The following is a 24,154-nucleotide window of genomic DNA, read 5'->3' as shown; positions in this document are numbered from 1 at the left end:
AGAATCAGAATCAGAATCAGAATGGGTTTTATTGCCAAATGTTGAACAGGTTTACAACATTAGGAAATTGCTGCGGTGCTTCAGTGCAAACATGCTGTCATAAATTGCGCTTAAATAGACATGAAAAAATAAAAGTAAGAATAAGAATTAAAAGTGCTACGTAGAAAGATATATGCATGAGATATACATGAGATATATACATGAGAATAAGAATTAAAAGTGCTACGTAGAAAGATATATACATGAGTGCAGGTGGTGATCAGTGCCAAAACATGGAATCAAGCTGTATTCATTTAAATTTAAGACCTACAAATGACTAATTGCTTTTTTGCAATATCCTGAGATGTAAAACCTTAGAAAAGGGGGCGGATATACTTTCTTTTCACCATGAAAAAAAACGTTTTCTTTTTGTATCACAACTGAGATTCTTGATCCCTTTTAAAGCCCCTTTAGGTAAATTTGTGATATGTACAAGTTTTATTTGACCTGAGGTTGCAGTCCAACAAACAGGACTGTGAATATCCAATGTAAGTGTGGAGAATCAATGCAAGATGTTCTGTTTTCTCAGAGTGATATAAAACTCTCAGGAATTCTGTTCAAGTATATTTCATTTAATGTTTGGCAAGGAAAAAAATGTAAAGACCACAAGGGAAAGTGCAGTTTGACAAAGAGAACAAAGGAGCACTGTCCTATAAAGTTTGACGTAGTTCTCATAAGCATGGCAGACTGACTATCTGGTGCTTTGCCAATGGTATTAACATGTATGGGTTCCATACATTCACTCCGCACACATCTGGAAAATGTTAAAGAGGCCCACTATGTCAAGTTGCTATAGCCTCCTGCGCCTTCACTTGTCCTCAGCTACGAAAAAATAACAAAAAAAAAAGTACAGAACCAGTATGTGATTGGAAATTTCTGAATGAAAACAAGAGACTTAAATAAATACACTGCGAACTGAAGATAATCAATGGGCCAATGCCCTGACTTAACAGTGCCTATTCGCTCCCTGATGGAAAGTTAAAGAATTATCTGTGGATGGTTCTTTTGTTGTGCATGCAACCTTACCAAACACTGGTAGTGTCATGGTGTTCTGTTAGACCTGTTAGTCATGGAGGGTTAAGTTAAGGCCCTTTTAATCCTGCATTAATTTAGCACTCTATTTTTCTTTATATTTACAAAACATATTATCAGCAAACATTGGACTGAAGCTTTGTGAAACTCCTGGAATTTGAAACCACACTGTAGGCTCCCACGTCACCAGACTTTCTTGTAATTGCTTCCAAATTCATAATCCAGACTTTGAGCAAAGGCTATTGTTGTTTTAATACTTATAAATGACTTGGTTTTAAAGCGAGGGCGTGGAAATTACATTTAAAAATCCACTGTGGTGGTGAACAGAGGGGATATTGCCCCCCAAAAATGTGCTATTGTGGATCTGATTGTATAGTTTTTCATTAAAAAAAAAAACAAAAAGCAAATTTTCTAGCTGCATTACAGTACTAGAGCCAGATTTTCGCATTCCCTGTTGTTGCTGTTTTTTGGTCCAATGCGGCATCCGTAACCTGCGACAGTGACGTTGCGGCCGAGGAGGAGTTCCTGGTAATCCAAACATCGACGAAGCGACATCCATAGTCGTTTATCAATAACATATTCCTCATAACCGAGTTGATCGATCAACATAATGGCTGCTCAGAAGATAAACGAAGCGCACGAGCACATAGCCAAAGCGGAGAAATGGTGAGCCAGGACAAAAACGATTATTTCCTGCTCTGTAGTTTTACTACTCACGTTAGCTAGCTGTAAGGCCACTGTGTATTTTCTGTTGAAAGGTTATGCGACATAAAGTGACTTTATGGTTATTTATCCATCGAATTATAATTGTATTATTTGTTCCTCGTGGTGTGTTTACAGCTTAAAAACGAGTCTGACAAAGTGGAAGCCTGACTTTGACAGTGCTGCATCAGAATACGCCAAAGCAGGTAAAACACGAAACGACACTATTGCTTAAAACTGGAGTGTTTTTTCTTATCATTATATTACAAATATATAATTTCACAGTGAGCTAACCTCTGTGCTTTGTTTCTAGCTGTGTGCTTCAAGAATGCCAAGCAGTATGAACAAGCAAAGGATGCTTATCTGAAGGAAGCTGAGTACCACACAGAAAACAAAACGTATCCTTTCCTGATCAAAGGAAAGGCACAAGTCTGCATATATTCTGTGCAATCGCTAGCCACTTTGTTAGCGGCTCAGACAACAGAAACACAAAGCGTGCAGGCAGTGTAGGGTGTAACCGTTTTTAACCCTGCACCCTGGGTCCTGTTTTAGCTGGGTTCAGGGTGCCTGCTTATCGCAGATTTAACAGCGTACCATAGTTATTCTCACTAGGGGTGTAACAACTCTAAAACCAAGACCAGCAAAACTCTGGCAAAAATATACACAATATATTATAATTCTGTCATTCCATACTGTGAGACCCACGTGGAGATATTGCGTAGAAATATTGAAATGTCATCAGTTTATAATGAAATAATTAAGTGACAAGATTTGTGGCAAACTGATTATTTTCCCATATGTATTTTGTTATTCAACCTCTCAAGGAAAACTAAGATTTGAGCTAAAACCCTGCCATCAAACCCTGGTAAAACAAATCTGGCTTCGAAGAATTGTTACACCCCTGATTCTGATGGGTTTTCATTTCATGAGCACTTTATACGTTGGCATGGATTCATTTTGCCTTGTGTCAAAAATCGAAGGAGGTCTTAATCCAACAGAGCACCTCTGGGACAAAGTTTGAACAGTAGAATTGCATTTGTAAGGTGCTGCCCAGAAATTTGTAACAACTGTAATCCTGCTGTGTCTTCAAGGACCCAAACCTCTGAGGAAGATTTCTAGCAACTTGTTGATTTTTGCTAAGAAGAGTTAAAGTCACTTTAGACTGTGGGAAGTTTGTATCAGGGGTTTAACATTTTATTAATGGAGAATGTAATCTGATTTATTTTAAGCCATATATTTGTTAGCATGACACAGTTTCACTCTTGTTTGGCTATTTCCTTAACTTGTCCTTCAGGCTTTTTCATGCTGCAAAGTAAGTATAATGCTTAATAACCTGTAATATTGAAGCAGCTGCAAACTTGGAAACACCTGTTTGATTCAAACTCTTATTTCCTCAGGGCTATTGAACAGGCTGGTATGATGATGAAGGTGAGTGTAACCACTCTAAAACCACACAGTGAAGTCATAATAAAACAGATGGAGATAATGATTCAGTAGCACAATTGTAACTCTGCTGTGTTTGCACTGCATCAGGAACAAAAGAAAATGCCAGAGGCCATCCAGTACATAGAGAAAGCCTGCATGATGTACATGGAGAACGGGACACCGGACACTGCTGCCATGGCTCTGGACCGGGCTGGAAAGTAAAAATAATACCTTAATTTACTCTGCTGATCAGTGCTGACCAGTTAAGCATATTTTTTTCATTGGAATGGCGATATGAATGTATTTGATAAACACCTTTCAGAAGTCTGCCTGATAACTGATTAATGAGAAAGTTCATCTTAATTTATATGCACCATACATTCACTGCCAAAGTACAAGTGTTTTAGCTATTGGATGAATAGGTTTGTTGGGTTCTTTAGTAATTAAAAAGATGCAATGAGAATATAATTAAGAACAGGATAATTGTAGCATTATATTTATGCCCACAGCTAACTAAAAGCTAAATTTTGACTGTGATAAAGTGCTGCAGAAATTTAAGGAAACTCTTAATTCTAATTCTGTAGTGCAGCCGTCCCCAGACTTAAGACAGAGCCTTACCATTTTAAAATATGAACGTTTTCTATGGATCTCCCAAACCTTTAAACACACTATCACATCACACAAGGCTAACACAAGAATTTAAAGGGTTTTTTTGTGTGTGTTTTAAATTATTAATTTGAGCTTCTGCATTAGCAGCTTTATTTCTGGCACCATCTTCATGTTAGTTTTTTCTACTATTGATTTTTCAGGATCAAAATAGATCAGAAAATTAATCATCTAATTTTGAAATTTCACAACATTGATTTATTCATTCTATATCTTTTTAAAAATGATTTCTAAATATCTAATGGCAGTTTTAAAGTAAATAATATAAAACCGATTTCTTGTAAATCACTTCATGGCCCACCTGCAGCTCCTTTGCAGCCCACCTGGGAGCTACGACCCACATTTTGGGAATCACTGGTATAGCTAATATGCAGAATTTTAATTTTTTTTTTTATTCGATCCATTTTGTCACCTCACAATGGAGCAATGTTAGATAGGCTGAAGATCATTTTAACTATTAACATTATAAGCTGCCAGCTGCTGGTTATGGCACAAGTCTGATCGCTTTATTGTGATGAGAATTAATGCTTGCATTGTTACTGCCATTATGCATATTTACGTGCTGTTTATTATACTTACGTTAACTTTTTATTCTCAGAAACTGACTTTCAATTCTAACAAAAAATACTCCGACTGAAAAAGAGTGTTTCCTAAAACACATTTTTCCTCCTCAGACTGATAGAGCCTATAAACCTGGAGAAAGCTGTGGACTTGTATCAGAAGGCAGCAGGTGTATTTGAGGTATGGATATCAACAAAGATTTAATAATTTAGCTTTTTTGGGGGGGGTTCAGTCAGCTGTTTTATCCTTTTTTTGTGTTTTGTAGAATGAGGATCGCCTACGTCAGGCAGTAGAACTGCTGGGAAAAGCCTCCAGACTTCTGGTCAGGTTAAAAAGGTAAAGGGAAATAATGGTGGATGGGATGTTAACACTCATCTTTGGTTTTACACATATATATTACCAAGGATCAGATATGGTAACCTTGAAGGCTGGGCTTGGTAAATGAATTTCCTTTGATTTCTCTTCTTGCCTGTTTGATATATTTCATGTCAGTGATGTGTTTGTAAACCTGCTCCTCATCAGCCTTTTTCTGGCCTTTCTAACCAGGCTGGACGAAGCGGCAGTCGCCCTGCAGAAAGAAAAGAATATGTACAAAGAGATCGAGAACTTCCCGATGTGCTTCAAGGTGGCTCAGCTGTTTGTTTTTATATCATGTACATCTTTTTTGCACAGTTTATCAGCAGTGCAACAATCAGGTTTCCATTGTAGGCAATGTTGTGGTGTTTCTCTTAATCTGGTTTATCTTCTCTGCCTTTAAGTCAATCACGTTTTTAAGACAACTTTCTTTTCATTGTCTGCTCCTCATAAAGCAGTGGTTTGAAGAGCAGGCGGGTGGGACAGCCATGCTCATAGCCAGCACTGTGCACCTGAAACGATCATATAAGAGATTTCCTTTTTTAATTTTTTCATATCATTTAAATCATGTTTTTTTTTTCTTCCTTAGAAAACAACTGCTCAAGTACTGGTTCATCTTCACAGAGGCGACTACGTAGCAGCTGATAAATGTGTCAGAGAAAGTTACAGGTAAGCCAATTCACCTACACTTCATTGCCATCTGTATTATGAAGTTAGAAGAGACTAAAGTCTCCTCGAGCCAGCCTGGCAGGAAAATATTCCGCATCCTCATCAAAACATCAAAGACCAGAGAAAGAACCGGCTCGCTTCTTACTTTGTTTGACCCTTGATGTCACATTCATGGTGTAACGCTGCTGCCACTTACTTTAAAGATGGTTACATGATGTACTGCTTGATCTCCTCCAGCCTGCCTGGCTATAGTGGAAGCGAAGATTGTGTTGCCATGGAGACGTTACTTCAGGGCTATGATGAGCAGGATGAGGACCAGGTCTATCGCGTGTGTAACTCACCTCTGCTGAAGTACATGGACAATGATGTGAGTACTAAGGTTTCATTGTTGTGGTTTGTGATTATGGTAGACTTCTGGCCCCGTTGTGATAATGCAGCGACGTCTGACGTGTTAGCTAAGTTTCATTCGTCCGTCCGTCCGCCTGTCTGTCTATATATTTTATTTAATTTTTTTTTTTTTTTTTTTTTTTTTGCTGAATGCCAAAATAACGTCAAGATAATCCAAACAATAAAAATGAATTTTAGCCATTGTATTCATGATTGCAGGTTTTTCTCTGTTACCTTAGATATATAATTAATAGCCTTTACAGAGTAAGGTGGAAAATAATGAATGTCCTCAGCTATCACTGTTCCACACAGTGTTTTAACCATCTGTAAAGCAATCCGAGGCTTAATACCTGTCTTAAGGCTGAAAATTTCCCCCACACCACACATGAGTTGGTGCCCTGGTTCCAGATGAGTTGGAGAAAGTTTCTTTGAGAACATCAAGATGGTGTCCAGTTTTTCTTATTTCAATTTAACATGTTTTTTTGAAAAGATGACACAAAATGTCAAATTTTGACCTATGTGCTACTGTGATGGGTGCTTCAAATAATTCCTTCTACCAGATCCAGGGCTATTACTACTGTGTCTCATCTACTCTGTAGATACAGGGTTACCCCCAAATCTTTCTGAAAACCTATGCCATGACTGGAAGTGCACCTCCCTTGAAATGTACTGTAACTACACACTGGATCAACGCAGACTGCAGCAGCTGTGATTGAACCACTCAGTTTGAATGATTCAAGCTACTTCAGCTGCCATTGTTTGAATCAGCAAGAAGAGAGAAACCCCGCCACCAGGTGGTGTTTTGGTGGTGAAATTGCAGAATAGGGGAGCCAAGCAGCACACAAGTATAAATGCTCTCACCTCCTTGGAGGAGTTGATTATATTAATGCTTCATTTAACACACTTAATACTTTATCAGCTTTAATTAACAACTTCAAACCAACTTCTAGCTCACTGCTGTTACCTTTAGTCCAATACTTTTGGTTGCTCCTTCATACTCCAACAGCTACTCAGTGTTTCAAGATATATTTCCACTCATTCTGTAAGGCAGACATTTTAGCTGTCTTTGTAGTATGTTAGGCTTTAGTTTAGTTGTTTAAAGTATTCGGTTATTCACCTTTTTTGATTGTTAGCTATCTGTTTGAAATGTAGTCTGTTTCTACATTCTAACCATCCATCTCTTACTTTTAATGAACCTTTCTACTCAAATCTGAACAGGTCTGAAATATTTCTAATTAAACTTCTGTATTTTAGAAGATTAAAGATGCAGCAGGAACAGCTGTCATGGTCCAGGTGGGATTGACATTATTATCTGTCTTAGGTGATGTTAAAATCACCTAAGATGAAAGATGAAAATAAATCCTGTGTGGACTTAGATGTTATATACTGACAACTTCATTAGGACTGTGTTGATTTGTTGTGGATGGATTAGATTAACAGCTGTCATTAGATTTTGATTTAAACGATGCCATATTTCAACACTGCCAAAGGAGGAAATGTGTTTATGGGTTTTGTTATTCGTTTTAAAATAGTTGATTAAAGCATAAATATTGAGGGGCTTTAAATCTGACGGCTAATGACACTCCCCCTCCCCCTCACAGTATGCCAAACTGGCTATTTCCCTGAGGGTACCTGGAGGAGGAGGAGGAAAGAAGAAGAAGACTGCTGCTGCTCCACAGGGTGGTGCTAGTGGGGCACCAGCTCCAGAGGAAGAGGAGGATGACTATGAAGGCGGGCTGTGTTAGCCTTCAGCCTCCAGAGCACCGACTCTACCATCTGCTGCCACCAGTACACCCTCTCTGTATGAGTTAAACAACCTCTGAGCTCTGATATCCTGATGGGTGGCTTTCTGATCTTAAATGTGCAAAAAAAAAAAAGAATAAGAAAAAAATAAATTTTAAAACCCCAAACAGTTCAGTAGGTGTTGGCGTCAACCTGAGTTTGAACAGCCTTTTATTTTGTGTAATCTCTCGAGGTGGATCCTCAGCCTGTTGTATGTACATGTTCTATTATTTCTCGTCTCTTGTGAAGCTGTAAATTTTGCTGTTATTGTTTGCGGGTAGAGTGTAAAATTACTATAGGTATATTCAAATCACACAAAGACTTGATCAGTGTATAGGTGTTTATTTGTACAGAGTTAATTTATTCAGTATTCATGACTATAGCCTGAAAATGTTACTGGAGCAATATGCAATCAGATTGTTATAATGCATGTTTGCAATAACGGAACGATTAAATAAAATAAAATCTATGATAAATCTGTCGATATTAAAGCTTAAGAATGGGTCACGCTGTCATCTTCAGCATCAGCTCTCTCTACTTTTTTGTGAGTATTTTAAAAATAAGACATAATGCAGCTTGTAGCCAGCTGTAGACTGTTTTCCTGTCTACCTCCAGCTCTGTGTTACCTTATAATAAAATAGTCATGGCTGTGTCTTTATTTCTTAATTTCCTCTAAAATTAAAGATAGTATACTAATAAAAAGGGGACCATTCAGTGAAGATTTCAGGGCTGTAAATGTGAAAAGCCCACAATAAGTACAATATCACCTAAATGCCAATAATATAAAACAATATCACTACTAAAGGGATTGTTTACATTTTTAAATTTGTGTTGTTGCTGACTTATTGTATATTCCTCAAAGTCATATCTTCAAACTTTGCACATGCATCAATAAACATTTCCGTTGTGTGGCATTTTATGGTCTCTGTACATTTTCTTAAATGAGTTAGCAAACAGATTTTCCATATCAGCGAGTCTAACAGCGGCTGCAGATGTCTGCACCAAAATGGCTCACAGACATGTAATGACTGTGTAGCTTCCTAAGACCTATTTATCTTTGATGAGGCTAATGCTTTCTCTCTGTTAAGCGATATTTAATGTATACCCATTCATGCTCTTTTTGTGATGCCTCTCATACTGAATGACTCCAGTGCATCTGTGCATTAGGTGGATCAAAGCTGGACTTGAGTGGAAAACAAATTAGCAGACAAAAATAAGAAGTTGTTTCATGTGTGGGTTATTAGAACAGAGTCTTGTGCATCGGACTTGAAAAATATTCTTAATTAAATTGAACTTTCATCACGATATGACTTAGTTTTGAGCTGATATACAGATTCCCAATTTAATAATTAAATACCGCTGACAAATCTTTTTTTCTAGGGCTTAGTCCTTTTTAGTTTCTAGGTCTGTTCCCCATGGTTTCAGTATAAAATATTTTTTGCATTCTTGATATCAGATTTCATCTGTGTTTAGTTCTTGTTTTCATTCCACAATATGCCAACTGCTTTCAATGAGTGACAAGTCTGAGGGGTTTAGCATCCAGACTCTTACTATGGAGCTCTACTGTTGTCCTAATGTAGAACGTGCAGAATGTAGTTTGGCATTGTCTTGTTTAGTGAGAAACGTTTTCCTGAAAGGCAGTATATGTTACTCCATAACCTGTTTATATCATTAACAGATGTTCTAATTACTCATAGTGTACACTAATGTACCCCAAATCATGAATGCCGTTTCCCTAGCAACTGTCTGCTGATAACAAGCTGGATGGCTCCTCTCCCCCTGTGCCTGCTGTATGCCGTGTGTGGTCAGACGACGTCATTGCAACATTCATGACCCTGAGAAGTAAGCAGTGTTTCTCAATCTTGTTTATATATAGGTTTCTTCACAGAGCTGTAGCTAGCATTCTTGGATTCAGCAACAAGTTGTGTTTACTGAGAGTGGATGTCGGAAGAACTTAAATGCACTCCAGATTGAGGTCATGGACAGATGGCTGGACATTCTCCTTCAGGATGTTTTAGTAGACAGCAGAATTTATGGTTCCATTTACCACAGCAAGTCTTCCAGGTCCTGAGACATCAAAACAGCCCCACACCATCACGCTACCTCCACCGTATTTTACTGTTGGCATGATGTTTCTTTTTTGAATGCTGTGTTAGTTTTACGCCAGACGTAACGGGACTCAAATCTTCAAAAGAGTTCAGCTTCGGAAGATCCCTTCAGTCTTGCGGATCATCGAGATGTTTTCTGGGAAAACTGAGACGAGGTTTATGTTCCTTTTGCTCAGCAGTGGGGGGTTTTGTCTTGGAGCTCTGCCATGCAGGTCATTTTCATCCAGTGTCTTTCTTATGGTGGAGTCATAAACTCTGACCTTAACTGAGGCTAGTGAGGCCTGCAGTTCTTTGGATGTTGTTCTGGGGTCTTTTGTGAACTCTTGGATGAGTCTTCGCTATACTATTGGGTTAACTTTGGTCGGCCGGCCACTCCCGCGAAGCATCACCACTGTTCAGTTTTTTCGCCATTTGTGGATAATGGCGCTCACTGAGGTTCACTAGAGTCCCACAGCTTTAGAAATGGCTTTATAACATTTTACGACTGAAAGATCTTAATTATGTTGTTTCTCATTCTCAGTTCCTGAGTTTTCTTTGGAATGCAGCGTGATTTCTGGCTTTTGAGTCTGCTCCATTTGATTTTTTGATTGAGCACAGGTGTGGCAGTAATCAGGCCTGGGTGTGGTTAGAGCAGAAATGAACTCTGGTGTATCTCTAACTGGGGGTGCAGTAGGCAAGACTTGTGTTGTCTTTCTCTAATATTTACATTTGTTTGATGATCTGAAAAATTTAACTGCGATAAACACATACACACACAAAAAGGAAATCAGGAGAAGGACTAACTCTTCTCTGTATCTCCATATCTTCTCACTGTAACTCTGCAGGACAGTGTGCATAGATACAGAACACATGTACAGTGCCCTTTTGCAGTTTTGCCTTTGCCCACCATTACAGTTAATTGTAAATCAATCAATATGATTAAAGTGGAGACTTCCAGCTCTAATTCAAGGGATTATACAACAATTTTGCACGAGCTGTTTAAGAATTGCAGTCATTTTTACACACTTTTTCCCATTAAAATAATGGGACAAACTAACATAAATTTAAAGAGTATTTTTTAATGTTTGAAAACAAAGTCTTTACAGCCGATATCTGCCAGAAGTCTCCACCCTGGAGTTGCTTTGCTACACCTTAACTGCGGCCTCCAGTTGCAAAATTACACTACAAAAAATTGTCTTTGTTTCAAACATCGTGAGTGCACTGTATACTTACCTCTAACACACGTTTCATAAAATATCCTATTATTTAGTCATCTGTCCCATTATTATCTCTTTTCTTTTATCTTCCACTACCCATTTTTACCATGAACTACAGGACTGTAACTTTGGAGAATTGTCATGACACACAATAAAAAAATAAATTATCACAAATCAAAAGAGAGAAACTGATATGCTAAAATGAAATTAAGCAAGAGAAGCTACAATTTAAGGGGGGGGGGGTCCAAGCCACGCATGTTGCAGCTGTTTTCCATCACAATCCTGTTAAAACCCACTAATGTGACCCCCAGACTTACAGACCATCTTCACACACACACAACAGCCGAGTGCAAAAAACGCCACACCTTTCCACATGTTTTATTTGAAGATTTTTGGACATTGCCTTAACATACAAGTTCAATTTTCACATTTCATTCCCCTGCGACCTTTCCCTTTAATGTAACCCCTATGTACAAGTATTGCAAATTAGTCATGGCAATAATTAAGGTTTTCACTCATGCTAAATGTCCTCTAATGCATAGTTTGGACCAAAGGGCTCCAAGTCTCAGCCCTTTGTGTGTTTCTTCTTTGATGACTGGATGCACAGCTGTGGGTGCCAGCGAGGTCCACAAGTCAAAGAGTCTACCGCCCGAAGCACATTACCCTGATGTAGAAAACCAGACCTCTGCTGCTCTCGACTCAAACCGGCTTGCAGATGATTCAAAATGTTGATGAATGACAAAAAAATGTCAATCTCTGCAGGAAAAAAGTCCTTCTTTAATACAGCTTTTAACTGTGTCACTGTGCAGTAAAACTCCGAACAGTTTCCACATTTTATTTCATGCCATTTAAATAGTTCTCGTCTTTTCTACAATATCATGTTTTTTAAGATCCACAAAAGCCTACATATTACCGTAACATACAATGATTATCTGTGAAAACAGCTCTTCCTGAGAAAGGTATGTAGTTCGTAAGAGTTTCAGTTCTTCTCATACAAACAAAATAAGGCAAGTAAAGATTGTCTGGTAATCTTTTGTTTTGCATTTTGTTTCCAGAGTGGCCTCTGACATTTCTTTAAAAAAACAAAAAAAAAGTAATCGTGATGTCTGAAAGTCAAATTTCCCTTGCTCCACATTCTTAAAAATCTTATAGGAACGGCAGCTCAGCATTGCACAGTCTCAAAATCCAAACGTTCCAGTTGGTAAAATATGTGATTGTGCTTGTGTGGTCGTTGTTGTCCACTTATTTGTCAGTGGGAAGCCCTTAAAGAGTAATGCTGCAGCCAGTTACTGTTTCTCTCCACCTACCATGCGATTTTGAAAATATTAGGGACAGATGTGAAGAGAAATTAGGGACTTTTTGTCTTTTAATTTCAGGAAAATTGCGCCTAAACACCTCGAACTGAAAACCGCCTGCTTATTTTATCCACTGGAGGCAAAACCTTTGCAAGATAAATACAGCACCTGGAAATCTGTGCTCAAATTTATTAATTGTGACAGTCAAGGTTGTCATTAATGAGTAAAAAATACCCCAGTTTATAAGTCCAAATAAAAAGGTGTTTCCCTTTGGAGCTAACACTGTATCACTGCCGCCCGAGCTCAGCTGACGAGGATAAAGTTGGCCTTCATTTGCTTTGGAGGCTAAAATAGCTGCTCACACCAACAGAGCGACTATCCAGTGTCTCTGAAAAGATCTGATTCAACTTCATTCATTAAAGTTTCCCTCACTGAGTTTTCTCCCGAGTCCACTTGATCATAGTCTCTGGCGAGCGGTAAAGGAAGATGAGTTTAGAGTACATGTCCTCCTCCAGGTCCAGCTCCCCCGTCTCTCGCACCAGGAAGATATCGGTGCACAGCTTGAGGATGCGGTCCACGTTGGGCAGCTCCTCGAACATGATGGTGTGGGAAATGCCACTGAAGAACTCGCGCACAAACTTGCCGATGACCAAAACCACAGAGGCGTACAGGCCCATGATACTAAACAGGAAGGAGAAGAAGAAAACATTCAGATTTTGGATTCTTTTAAATTCTTATTTCCCTGACTAGAAATCCAAATATAATGTATCAAAAAGGTAAAACATATGATATTTGACAAAAGCTGTGAACGCTGTACTTCTCTATGATATTCTAAGAAAATAATTTGATTGTTCTGTATCCCAACTGCCAAAGGATTCGGTTAATTTTTGTGAAGAAAAAGTATATGAATCGATCCCACGCTGTCTCATCAGCATCCAGCCGTAACCCCATTTTTGGTCATTTGTCTTTACATTTTGATTTTGTATCATATACACATAAAAAAGAACTCAGGCGAATCCTCCCTTAGTTATGCTGCAATAAGCCTAGGCTGCTGGGGGCTTCCCATGATGCACTGCTTCAACTTCACTCAAGAAGGTTCTTGGATGAGAAATCAAACGAACCAAGAACAATTCTAGTTACCTTTTTGTTAGATATCTTTAAAAAATGTTTTTCACTTTCGAATAAGAGACCGCCCCCAGTTATGAACAACATTAGGTATTTTATACATGTCAAAGTAACATTCACAAATCTCGCATAGTAGAAATGAATGTAAAACATGTAATATTTCATTTATTGCTGATAAGGGTGTGTCTCGCATGAAAAAAGGGAAATGTGACAATTTGGTAACAAAAGCTCAGTGAAGCAAATATAGTCCACCAACACAGTCTGCCTATTCTGTGTCAGTGTCTTTAACTAAACATTCAAACTGGTTTTAAATACATTAAAATAGTCTGATATGAAATGAAATTAATCAGTCAGATTAGTTTCAATCAGTAAGCATCAGTTCCTATCCTTACTTATCTTGTGACTCCTCTCATTATTCTTTATTTCTGCTATAACTGCTATTAACCCACTGGCTGTACAATTTTCAGTAACTTTCATAATATAATTTTTTACATATAAACACAAACATTTCACTGAAATACACAACAGAATATCACAAACCACGTACCCATATCCAGCTAGAAAGCCCAAACTGGGCGGGCTGACTTGGTCGCTGAATACGAACAGTTCCAGGCCTGCAGACTTTAGATTGGTTAGATTGGTCTTGCTAGGCTCTGTCTGATGGACGATCCACCATTCTTTATCATTGCTGTCATTAGCTCTCTTCAATTTCACCTTAATGTCATAATATTCTGGGCGACCGTCCGTTTCTACGATAAAGAAATAAAGAAGTTTTGTCAGAAAATGTAAATCAGATTTATTTTGGAAAAAAATATACAAAAGCTTTGTCCATCAAAAGTAAGTATATAAATTGATGTTAAAGAAATTTACTCACCCATTAAATAAAATGGCTTATGTACTTTTTGAAAAGCATGAATATGTTTTGATATTTAATAGTCAGAAATTCTAATCTACTACATCTCCTATTGAGATGGAGCATCTTTACTATTTTTTTTCTTTACTGTTACCAAATCAAATAACAAGGATGAAAAATTCACATCACTCTAACACTCTGTACACAGTGACAAATACTCGGTCACCTCTGTAAAGGCTTTCAACGGGTTTGGACTCCACATCGCTGGGTGCTCGAACATAGCGAGGGAAAACATTTGTTAGTGTCCTGCAGGAAAAGAAAAGCTGTAAGTGCTTGCAAGTTAATATTTTATAAATATTATAACAATTCTAATGATTATATTATATTATGGTTTTGTATGTTATAGAGGCGTGCCTTACTAATTGTAAAAATGTTTACTTTTTAACAGATTTGTAAATCCACTTCAGTCTAACAAAGCAAACATCACATATTCACATATTTTTCCCAGAATTCGTCGCTTATAACCAAATCACACCAAACTGTTTATCGATTAAAGAAGTTGTCTTTTTGCACATTTTAATACATTTTCTGACAAAAACAAACATCCATTGATGCTTCACAACCAACGGATGATGTCAGCATGGCTTCGTCCATCTTTTATATACAGATTATGTTATATTTAAAAAGACCTTGTCTCGCTCCAAAACACACCAGTCAGTTGAAAAATATGCTACCACTAAGTGCTGTTAGGTTTTATTGTTTGCTAGGTTAGTTTTGCCCCTGTTTCCAGTCATTATGTTAAATAAATGCATATAAGTGACACCTGTCTTCACATGTCACTGTGGACTTGCTTTACTAATACTCTCCATACTTAATTTATGTACAGCCATAAAATTTTAATTGGCACTTTCGAAAATAAGAGGGAAAATTATTTAGCTGAGGGGGAACATTTAGCAGCTCCTGGTTACTAGAGAACACAAACTGGCAAAGAGTAAAGAGAAAATGTGTGGCTGATACTATACTCACACTTCTGTTATGTTACGTTCATCTTTTAACAGATCTATAAGGTCCTGTTTTATGTTTTCGTCTTTGGTTGTAAGCAACCTTGTTTTTTTTCCAGATGCTGTTTCTGCCTTGGCTCCCAGGCTGGCGTTTCTAAAGGAGAAAAAACATACTTAAATTATGCTTAAGGAATTTGTATCTTTACATTTAAAATTAAAATGTTGTTCGATGCGAAGCAAGGCAATTGGGGTTATTATGAAAAAGCAGATTTGCAACAAAGCTGGTAGACTGAGGAGAAGTCTTGTGAATGAGGGACAATTTAACTAGCCCTTGCTGATGTCTATGGGTCAAAAACTTTGACAACAAGGTATGATGAATGTGTATGTATGGCTGAGTGACTCCAGTGTCAGGAGTGGCTTGGCCCTCCCTATATAATAGGCTGACATTGTCATATGTTATTCAAAACAAGTCCACTTCTTCCTCACTTCCATAGCAAGGAGGGTGGTCCCCGGTTCTCTTGAGTAGCATGAGCATAACCTTATGTTCTCTTTCACAGCATTTATTTCATCTCTCACTGTGGGAGAAATACTGACTCCCTGATTCCGAGACATGCCTGTTAAGAAGACAACTGTCCCCCAATAACATTTCACAGAGGAGACGCTCCCACCTGGGAAGAACCTACACTGAGGGCTGAATGCACCAGGTTAAGTGCTGTCACATCTAGCTTGTAAAACAGATGTGCAGATGTGTGAGGTGAGGGCCAGCATCCAGCTGAACACACCTCCTGGATGGAAATTGATTTAAAAAGAGCCCATGAGGTTGTAGTGGGGACCCCTAACGTGCCCCAGGCCAGCAGGAGGCTGAAGACCCCTGTTAGTATAGGCCACGGCAATTGCTCCTACTATCCAGTGGGAGAGGCACAGTTTGTGCTTTAGCCCAGCACACAAAAAGCTGGTCACCCTGGGTTCTGTCCATATAAACAGACAGAGCATAGACTGGACACAAGGTTGCTCCTCTGAGGTGAAAGGTGTCAGGTAAAAGCCCGGCAGTTCTATAGGGGAACATGTGCTCTGAAGGCTGGCCTTTCCCTTAGAGATGGGGTGAGGACTGTAGTATTTTGGAAGGGACTCCGAGTAGAGCAGCTACTCTTCCACATTGATAGGCACCAGTTGAGGTGATTATTGCACTTTTGCCAGAATGTCATTGATCTTACGTCTTTGGTCATACACTACTTGTAATGTGATGTCGATGCTCTTTAATAATTATCTTTTTTGTTTCATGATGATAAAATAAATAACTTAAATTTTATTACTTATTAATTAACCCTTTACTAACAGTTATTATAAAGTTTTAGCTATCTGGAAACACATTTGTCCCTGCGTACCTTTGCACAGACCAGGACACAGTGATGGAGAAATCCTCAGTAGAGTTCAACATCTCTATCAAGCTAGCTCTGCTGGGCGGACTGATGGTCCACAGAGAGTTGGAGCTGCCTTTCAATTGAGCAATGATCAGGTCCTCATTAATGTAGCTCTCCAGCCACTGCATGGCGTCCTAATCCAAACACAAAATCAAACAATTGGAATAAATATAATTCAGTCGCACTAAACCAATAATCTGTCAGCTAAGCAAGTTTAAATTAAGGTCAACATGCACACATACACAAATGGACTGTTGATTGTTAAAACTGTTTCAGATTCAACTATAATTCAACTATCTAACTATAATCTTCCACTGAATATTAGTACATATCTTTTTGTTTCCTTCAGGAAAAATTTATCCCCTGATTTAAGGGTATGGATGGATCTTGCTAACCAAATTTGCTAGCCTTGACCTTCTCAGTCAATACGTAAAATAAGCTTCCAAAACCAGTTGATGACATCATCGTTGTTACGTCGATCCTTTTTACTGTCTATGGTACTTTAGTAGAGAAAGAACTACTCGCATTATATGGGAACTACTTTACATCAGAGATAAAAAAGTATTTATTTCTCAAATTGAAAACACATTATGGTTTGTAAATTATGATCTTCTATTTGTATTTGATTTCGTATACTTACATCTTTCTTCTTATAATATTCTACAAAGTTGCGAAATTCCTTTTCCGTCACATGCCACAGTTGCTTTTGCTGCGCGCTCATGGTGAAGATGGGCTGTGGAAAGACAACGTTTTGAAAAAAGTCTAGTTAAAGGTGAATACACCTCTAATGATTTTAAACCAAGCACTTGTTTCTGGTGAACTTAATTTATTCATACAGATTAATGTGCAGTAACTGTCGTGAAACTATGCCTGATACACACACATACAAACACACTACATTAAATCCTCCACCCTAAATACACTAAAATATCTCCCTCAGTCCACAGGTACCACATAACCATAAATGTTACCTCTAGACATTTGACAAAGGACCTGTGAAAAGAGGTGCCAATGATTTTATATAAGAAATTGTGTCCACACCTGAAAGCCTGCCAGTGTGATTTCAAACGAGACATCCAGCGGAGTGTTGACGACTCCAGCTACAGATTTCACGAGGGACATGAAGAGCAGCGGAAACCATACTATACAGATCAGCAGCACCACAATCATTCCTCCCATCCCATACTTCACCACTTTCTTCTTCTTCTGGCCTCGTGGCTGGGGATACCTCTGCAGAAGGATGACAGAGAGGACACTGAAATAAGTTACTGGTATTAGATGGAGAACGTAACACAGAATTCCCCCTGATCCTTTGCTTTAACAACAAAGTCAACGCAATTTTTTTTGACAAATTTGTAAAAGTAAAAATGTGCAAAACGTTTCATGGAGGGATATATTTCAGACTGACTGGGTAACAACTACGAGAGAGCAGTGAATAAAGATATTTTCACTTTTGTTATTACAAATGCAGAGAGCTGTGCAAAATCTACACATCAGGCACAACTTTCTCATATGCAAGCTCTCTCTCTCTCTCTCTGCACAAATTTTTCACTATATATATATATATATATATATATATATATATATATATATATATATATATATATATATATATACATATATATACATATATACATATATATATATATATAAGATTTACCTCCATAAATCACAAAAGTAAATTTCAGTTTAAATTCCAACATGACAGACACTGGCCCTGAAACAGATTTTTTTACACTACACTAGTGCCACGATGATAAACACCTTCTCTGACTCTCTCCAGCATTTCAGGATAAAGATGTGAGCGTAGATGTCCTCCACACAGATCCAGCTGGACAGAGACAGCGAAGTGTCGGTCCAAACCCAGTCCATCACGGCTCGGAGCTCCGTCAGGAAAGGTACTAGACGGAAACTGAAAACCACATATCTTCTTTATTAATCTGGCATAATGTGAAAGCTCATGATATTATTGCCTATATAACAAGATACTCCTTTAGTCTACAGCATACATGCCAAACTTATTTAGCTTCCTGAATTTAAACCATAGCGCATAGCCTTCACATGTAGAGTATTTTGGAACTACTCAATTTAATTTAATTCAATTTTATTTATATAGCATCAAATTACAACAACTGTTGCTTCAATTCACTAAATAACTTACTTTTAAACAATATGCAAAGATTTAGAAATATTTTTTTGTAATTTTAAATACATTTTTTATTTTAAATAGTAGTCATAGTTTTGTGTGGTTTCAGTCCTTTGTATTAAAGTCGGCATGACCATACAAGAAACAGCAGTGCACTGTATTTGTTTTCACACTGCTGGGCTCATCCTCTCCTTCGAGACATCCCTTCTCTTTGCTGGTAACCCGCCATGTATTTTAAAACACACATTAAATTGCTATTAAGTGAATAAAACCCATTTTTGTGGCTTTTTTATGATGAAGAAATAACACCAAAGATTCCTCTTTCATTCAGTTTAGCCAAAAAATAATGAATTTTTTGTTATCAATTATAGATGTGCGGAAAAGTGGATATAGATTAGGTAGAAAAAGTATTGTGTTTATTAATTTCACACCCTTTTATGCATAGCTTGACTTTCATATTTTTTAGTTCACACATGATCTGGAGGCCTTCCCAGTGGCCTGATGGTGATTTTCTTGTTGCTGGTAAACGGTGAACTCAATCAGCAAACAGAGCTGTGCAAAATCTACACATCAGGCACAACTTTCTCATATGCAAGCTCTCTCTCTTTCTCTCTGCAGCTTCCATGCACGCAGGCTCCACATGCAAACTCTCTCCCTCTCTCTGTTTCTGTCAGCAAGGCAGGCAGTGTGAACCATGTAATGTTAGACACGTTGATCAGATAAATAAAGAAAAAGCAGAAGGGTGAGAGACGATGAAATACAGAAGCAGCTGAAAGTACCAGCTAGCAATAGGTCAGTCTAAAACACAAGCTAATACATCTTTGGATCTAGCTGTGCAGTCAAATAAGTAATAATAATGCATATAGTAATAAGCTCATAAATCGAAGTATCCAAACAGCATATTTTAGAGATCTGTTATGAATCTATTATAAATTTAATGTTAGTGCTTACCGTTTCAGCTGCATTAATGAATTAAATTCTAAATGCTAAACTGATCAAATATAACATAACTAGAGCGAAAACCAATGCTTATGTTTCTATACAATTCTCCTTGCAATTCTGCTTCACCAGCACCAGCAGCAGCAGCTAGCAGGGCCTTGGACATGTTTGTCCAGCTGGAAGAAATGAAACTCTCTCTGCATAACTCACCCCTGGAACAGGAAGAGGTTGACATAATTGTAGCTCTTTGTGAGGAAGTTTCCCAGAACACGGGTGGGATAACCACAGCGGATCTGATAGGCTGACAGCCCGAAGTAGATGCACTTGACAAAATACCACATCTGAGCGACTGTGTTCTCACTGAAACGTCTATGAAAGGAAGAAAACAAAGACAGCTGTTGAACTGAAAAAAGAATGCAGCTGGTTTTCTAACTTTGAAGAGCAAAATAAAAAAAAAATGCACAAATATATTGGACGCCATGCTGTCAGATGTATTTTATCATTTAAATTAATTAGGATGATTCATCTCAGCTCTCACGTGAGCTAAGATGAAGCGCTTACTTGTCTGTGACCTTTGGCAGGATGAAGAACATCCAGAAGTGGATACCAAAGACCAGAATGACCTGGAAGATAACCTTGCCCATAACAGACTTTCGGAGGTAGAGGGCCCGGTCCACCACCATGGTGCCAAACTGGATCAACACCATGACGAGAAAAGCTCCCGGGACCTGATCCTCTGACAGCGATGATGTGATGTCCGCCGCTGAGTGTTTCTACAAGGAAAAGGTAAACATAAAAGTCAGTTTTATTAAGTCACGTAACAAAATTCTAATTGTTGTTGTCACTTGAGGTGAACACTGTCATTTTCTTCTGCAGATAAATTCAAAACTTACACCAAATGCCCAGAATCCAAACACAATGATGATGAAGTCAACCGTGTCAGCGAGGAACATCAGCACATAGACGTCGGTGACTGCGCTGTACTCTGGATGAATCAAGTTATAGAAAAACTGCCTGATGGGAAGATAGATACCCAAAACCCTACAGGGAGCAGAATCAGTGTTATTAGAAAGCGATCAAACAGACGCCTGAAGCTTTTTGTGTTTGTGACCTTTCTGAGACGGTGTCATTTTGTAAGGAATCTTTTACAAAGTTTCACATACTGAGGTCTGCGCAGAAGAGAATAATCAGCCTTCAGACTACTCTAAACACTAGGATGGAGGAATTTTTCAGTTGTTGGGTTTTAATGATGTCAGTGAGAATCTGATATTGCATCTACAGCCTCCTGTGTGAGCATCTGCCTGCTAATCAAACCCTCAGTTTGTTGAGGGAAGCCAATCAGAAGAACAAGAGCTTAAAGTGTCCTGTGCAGTTTAACTTAGTTTAATGATGAACTGGGGGTCTTACAAAAGGATAAGATAAAATGGGATTGTTTTTAACCATTAATCATACAAAGCTACTCTAAGTCCAAGAATAAAAATATGTAGTTGGAAATAAAGATAGTAAATCTGCTTTACATTTAAAAACCGCTTATAGGTTTTTTTCTGTGCGTTCAAACAAAATCACTTCAAACAAGTCTATATAACAGCACTTATTTCATATGAAGAGCTGAACTTATTTTGAGCAAAACATTGGGTTTCGGTTACTGTCTTACACATTATATCTGGGAAACCGCTCATTGCATTGCAATTAAATTTAGAACAATAACATGTTTGGAGTGTCTGTTGCAGCACTTACAAAAATGACAGTGAACGGTCTAACGGGAATGCTGTAATTAAAGATCCAAATTTAGACCTTTGAAAGGTTTAAGCTGCTGTATCACCACGGTGGTTTTCCACAGTGCATCTTACATCATTCATCAAGAATACTTGCTGAGCACACTTCTCAGCAATGCTCTCAAAACATTACAAACACACTTTATAGTCAGTAAGAAGCTGTGGGTGGAATTAAAGAGAGAGAAAAAAGAAACACAGCCACTTCAACTTTTACAAAGCAGCTATGTTTTGTGCTACCGCTTTATGATGAAAGCTTTTGCTTTGAAGAGCTGCTCCCTCAGTTTCTCTATGATCATCTGTTTGCGGGTCTTCTGATGGACGCTGGCCTCGCTGCCGCTCTTGCGGCTGCTGTTGCGAGAAGCTGTACTTCCTGTGGAAACAATTTACATTTTCAGTTTTAAATGACCCGTGTCAAAGCTCTGAGTTACTGACAAACGCAATACCAATGCAAGACTTTCTATTTATCGTTATTTTTACTGTAAAGAACAAAGTTTACGGTTACCACAAAATATCATATTTCTTCCAGGTGAAATACTGCAGCAGGGGATTTCTTAAATCCACCATCCAACAACAATTTAGTAGCAGGAAATAGCCAAAAGGGAAAAAAAGCCTTCACCTCTCTTAGATCTTGCAGAAGAGTGAAGAGATGGATGAGAAATGTGTGAGCCTCCACTGGAGCTCTTGCGCCGCTGGTAGGTCTGCTGCTGCTGCGAGTAGGGCACCTGAACGTGTCCTGAATCTATGGAGGTCCCGAAGTTTATGGACCTCAGGGTCTGATTGGAGCCTCTCCTTTCACTGTTTAGTGACGAGCCCGGTTCCGACTCCTTCTCACTCTCCTCGTCTTTTCTCTCGTCTTCAGACTCAGACTGACTTCTGACTTCTTCAGACTGACAAGGTGCCTCTTTCTTTACCTTGGGGTCATCCTCATCCCATAGACCATGGCACTGGTAATGAAAGGTGGAAGGACTGTTATTTCCATATCCAAATAAGATGAAAGTGAACAGGTTTTTTTCCCCAGTCATAAAGCTGTCCTACCCTCCAAAAAGAAAAGAAAAACATAAAAATATCACTAAAATCCCTGATACATGTAACCAATGAAGCCACAAACCCTCATCGTGGTAACAAATCTTTAATTTTTATCTCAGCGTTACTTCAAATACTTCAAATTCCCAACAACATAAATACATCTTCTTTGGTTCCTTTTACAATTTCTACAGGTAAAATAAAAAAAAACCTAAGTTTATATTATCTCTGCTACACTGAAAATAACATTTTTTCCCATAACGGTTTAGGGAGTAAATGTGACTGATCATTAGGTTTTATAACAGGACTCATTAGAAATAGAAGATGAGAGTGATCACAGTAATCGGCCTTTCAAATATTGAGAGGTGCACGACCAGCTGACAATACAACGTTAAAATCGCTACGTGACACCCACAACGAAAGTGACGCATCGAGCATAATGGAACTTTTATTTGGCTCTTTTTTGTAATATTTAATTGAGCAGTTTTGCTATTATTATTATTATTATTATTATTATTATTATTATTATTATTATTATTATTGTTGTTGTTGTTGTTATAGTTATATGGGTTGATTCTATGCAGTATAATCTGTAAACTAAGTATAAGTGACCAAAAAATCAAATGCAAGGCTTCATAAAAAAGCTGGTCTTCTGTAAAAAAAAAAAGAAAAAGAAAAAAAAAGGAAAATATCAGATAGCAATGACAACCCGCATTTTAGTCATTATATGACATAAAAATATTGGCAGCAACTAGCGTAACCCCTCAGCCTCAGCCTAGTAGATACACATGTGGTATCAATTTAAAAAATCCTTTGTTGCCTTGTTCTTAAATCTTATATCAGACAAGAATGGACAACATTCCTCTCTCAAAAGTCCAACAACTGGTTTCATTAGTTGCTACATGTTTACAGACTGTTGTTAAAAGAAGAGGGGCTCCTACACAGTGGTAAACATAGTTACAAGTAACGTGTTACTGTAATCCGATTACTTTTTTCAAGTAACAAGTAAAGTAAGGGATTACTATTGCAAAAACGGTAATTAGATTACCGTTACTTTCCCGTAGGAACGCTGCGTTACTGCGTTACTAAAACCGTGATTTTTTTGCGAGACTGTCTCATGACAGTGACGTAAGCGAGTGCGACGTTCGTGACAACAGCTGTGTGCAGATCAACAGTGGATCATATATCGAGTACGGAAAGAGCATGAGCATGCAGCGTTTAAAGCGTGGAAGTACTGACCTTACTTTGGGTTTGATTCCATAAAAAGTGACAAAAACATTAGTTTCCGCTGTGCGTGGGAAGAAAACGTCTTTTTACAGCGAAAAAAACCCCTAAACTTCCAAGCAAGCACCCGAGTGCGCAACGACGTAATGAGAAATTCACAGAGAAACTCGCGGATTCTTCCACTGACCGCTGCGGCACACCTGCACCAGGGCAAACCTCCGCCTACCCTACTCCTGCTTTACAGGTGAAAATACAGGAACAGGACCGCTGAGTCTTTGACTTTATTGATTTTCTGCTGTGTTTTACTTGCATCTATTTGAAAGAGTGAGTATAAACACAAAAAAATATTTTATGTGCTGGAATGTGCAGAAAATAGGTTTAAATATTAAACACATTTCTTCCAGTCAGAGAATGTTGCATATAATTAGATT

General features: G+C 38.2%; 2 protein-coding genes across 5 annotated transcripts in view; one reads left to right on the top strand and one right to left on the bottom strand.

Annotated features, from left to right (window-relative positions):
• The first annotated feature begins 1,562 nt into the window (after positions 1-1,562).
• napgb (N-ethylmaleimide-sensitive factor attachment protein, gamma b) lies at positions 1,563-8,536 on the top strand. The gene is made up of 12 exons (XM_086272488.1): positions 1,563-1,737; positions 1,912-1,979; positions 2,087-2,171; positions 3,068-3,085; positions 3,171-3,201; positions 3,307-3,416; positions 4,539-4,605; positions 4,691-4,761; positions 4,972-5,050; positions 5,369-5,448; positions 5,686-5,815; positions 7,437-8,536. The coding sequence occupies exons 1-12, from the start codon at positions 1,682-1,684 to the stop codon at positions 7,578-7,580; spliced, it is 939 nt and encodes a 312-aa protein (XP_086128614.1). The 5' UTR covers positions 1,563-1,681; the 3' UTR covers positions 7,581-8,536.
• A 2,753-nt stretch (positions 8,537-11,289) lies between these two features.
• The window catches only part of piezo2b (piezo-type mechanosensitive ion channel component 2b), a 90,282-nt gene continuing 77,417 nt past the window's right edge, over positions 11,290-24,154 (bottom strand). For all 4 annotated transcript variants that reach the window (XM_086270821.1, XM_086270823.1, XM_086270824.1 and 1 more), the window contains 13 exons: positions 22,093-22,420; positions 21,714-21,846; positions 20,595-20,742; positions 20,263-20,474; positions 19,912-20,070; positions 18,381-18,528; positions 17,658-17,846; positions 17,257-17,349; positions 16,581-16,750; positions 15,221-15,349; positions 14,421-14,500; positions 13,889-14,090; positions 11,290-12,897 (listed from right to left, as the gene is read on the bottom strand). In XM_086270821.1, coding sequence (XP_086126947.1) covers positions 12,645-12,897; positions 13,889-14,090; positions 14,421-14,500; positions 15,221-15,349; positions 16,581-16,750; positions 17,257-17,349; positions 17,658-17,846; positions 18,381-18,528; positions 19,912-20,070; positions 20,263-20,474; positions 20,595-20,742; positions 21,714-21,846; positions 22,093-22,420 — 2,244 coding nt within the window. In that variant the 3' untranslated portion in view covers positions 11,290-12,644. The remainder of the gene's footprint in view (positions 12,898-13,888; positions 14,091-14,420; positions 14,501-15,220; positions 15,350-16,580; positions 16,751-17,256; positions 17,350-17,657; positions 17,847-18,380; positions 18,529-19,911; positions 20,071-20,262; positions 20,475-20,594; positions 20,743-21,713; positions 21,847-22,092; positions 22,421-24,154) is intronic.

Source organism: Aulonocara sp. 'chitande type north' Nkhata Bay, linkage group LG18, assembly GCF_057382095.1.
Source record: "Aulonocara sp. 'chitande type north' Nkhata Bay isolate Kocher_YH1m ecotype deep benthic linkage group LG18, A_spYH_male_GT1.1, whole genome shotgun sequence".
NCBI classification, from domain to species: Eukaryota; Metazoa; Chordata; class Actinopteri; order Cichliformes; family Cichlidae; genus Aulonocara; species Aulonocara sp. 'chitande type north' Nkhata Bay.
The sequence above is the reverse complement of the archived record's forward strand: the minus strand, read 5'-3'. Positions and strand labels throughout refer to the sequence as shown.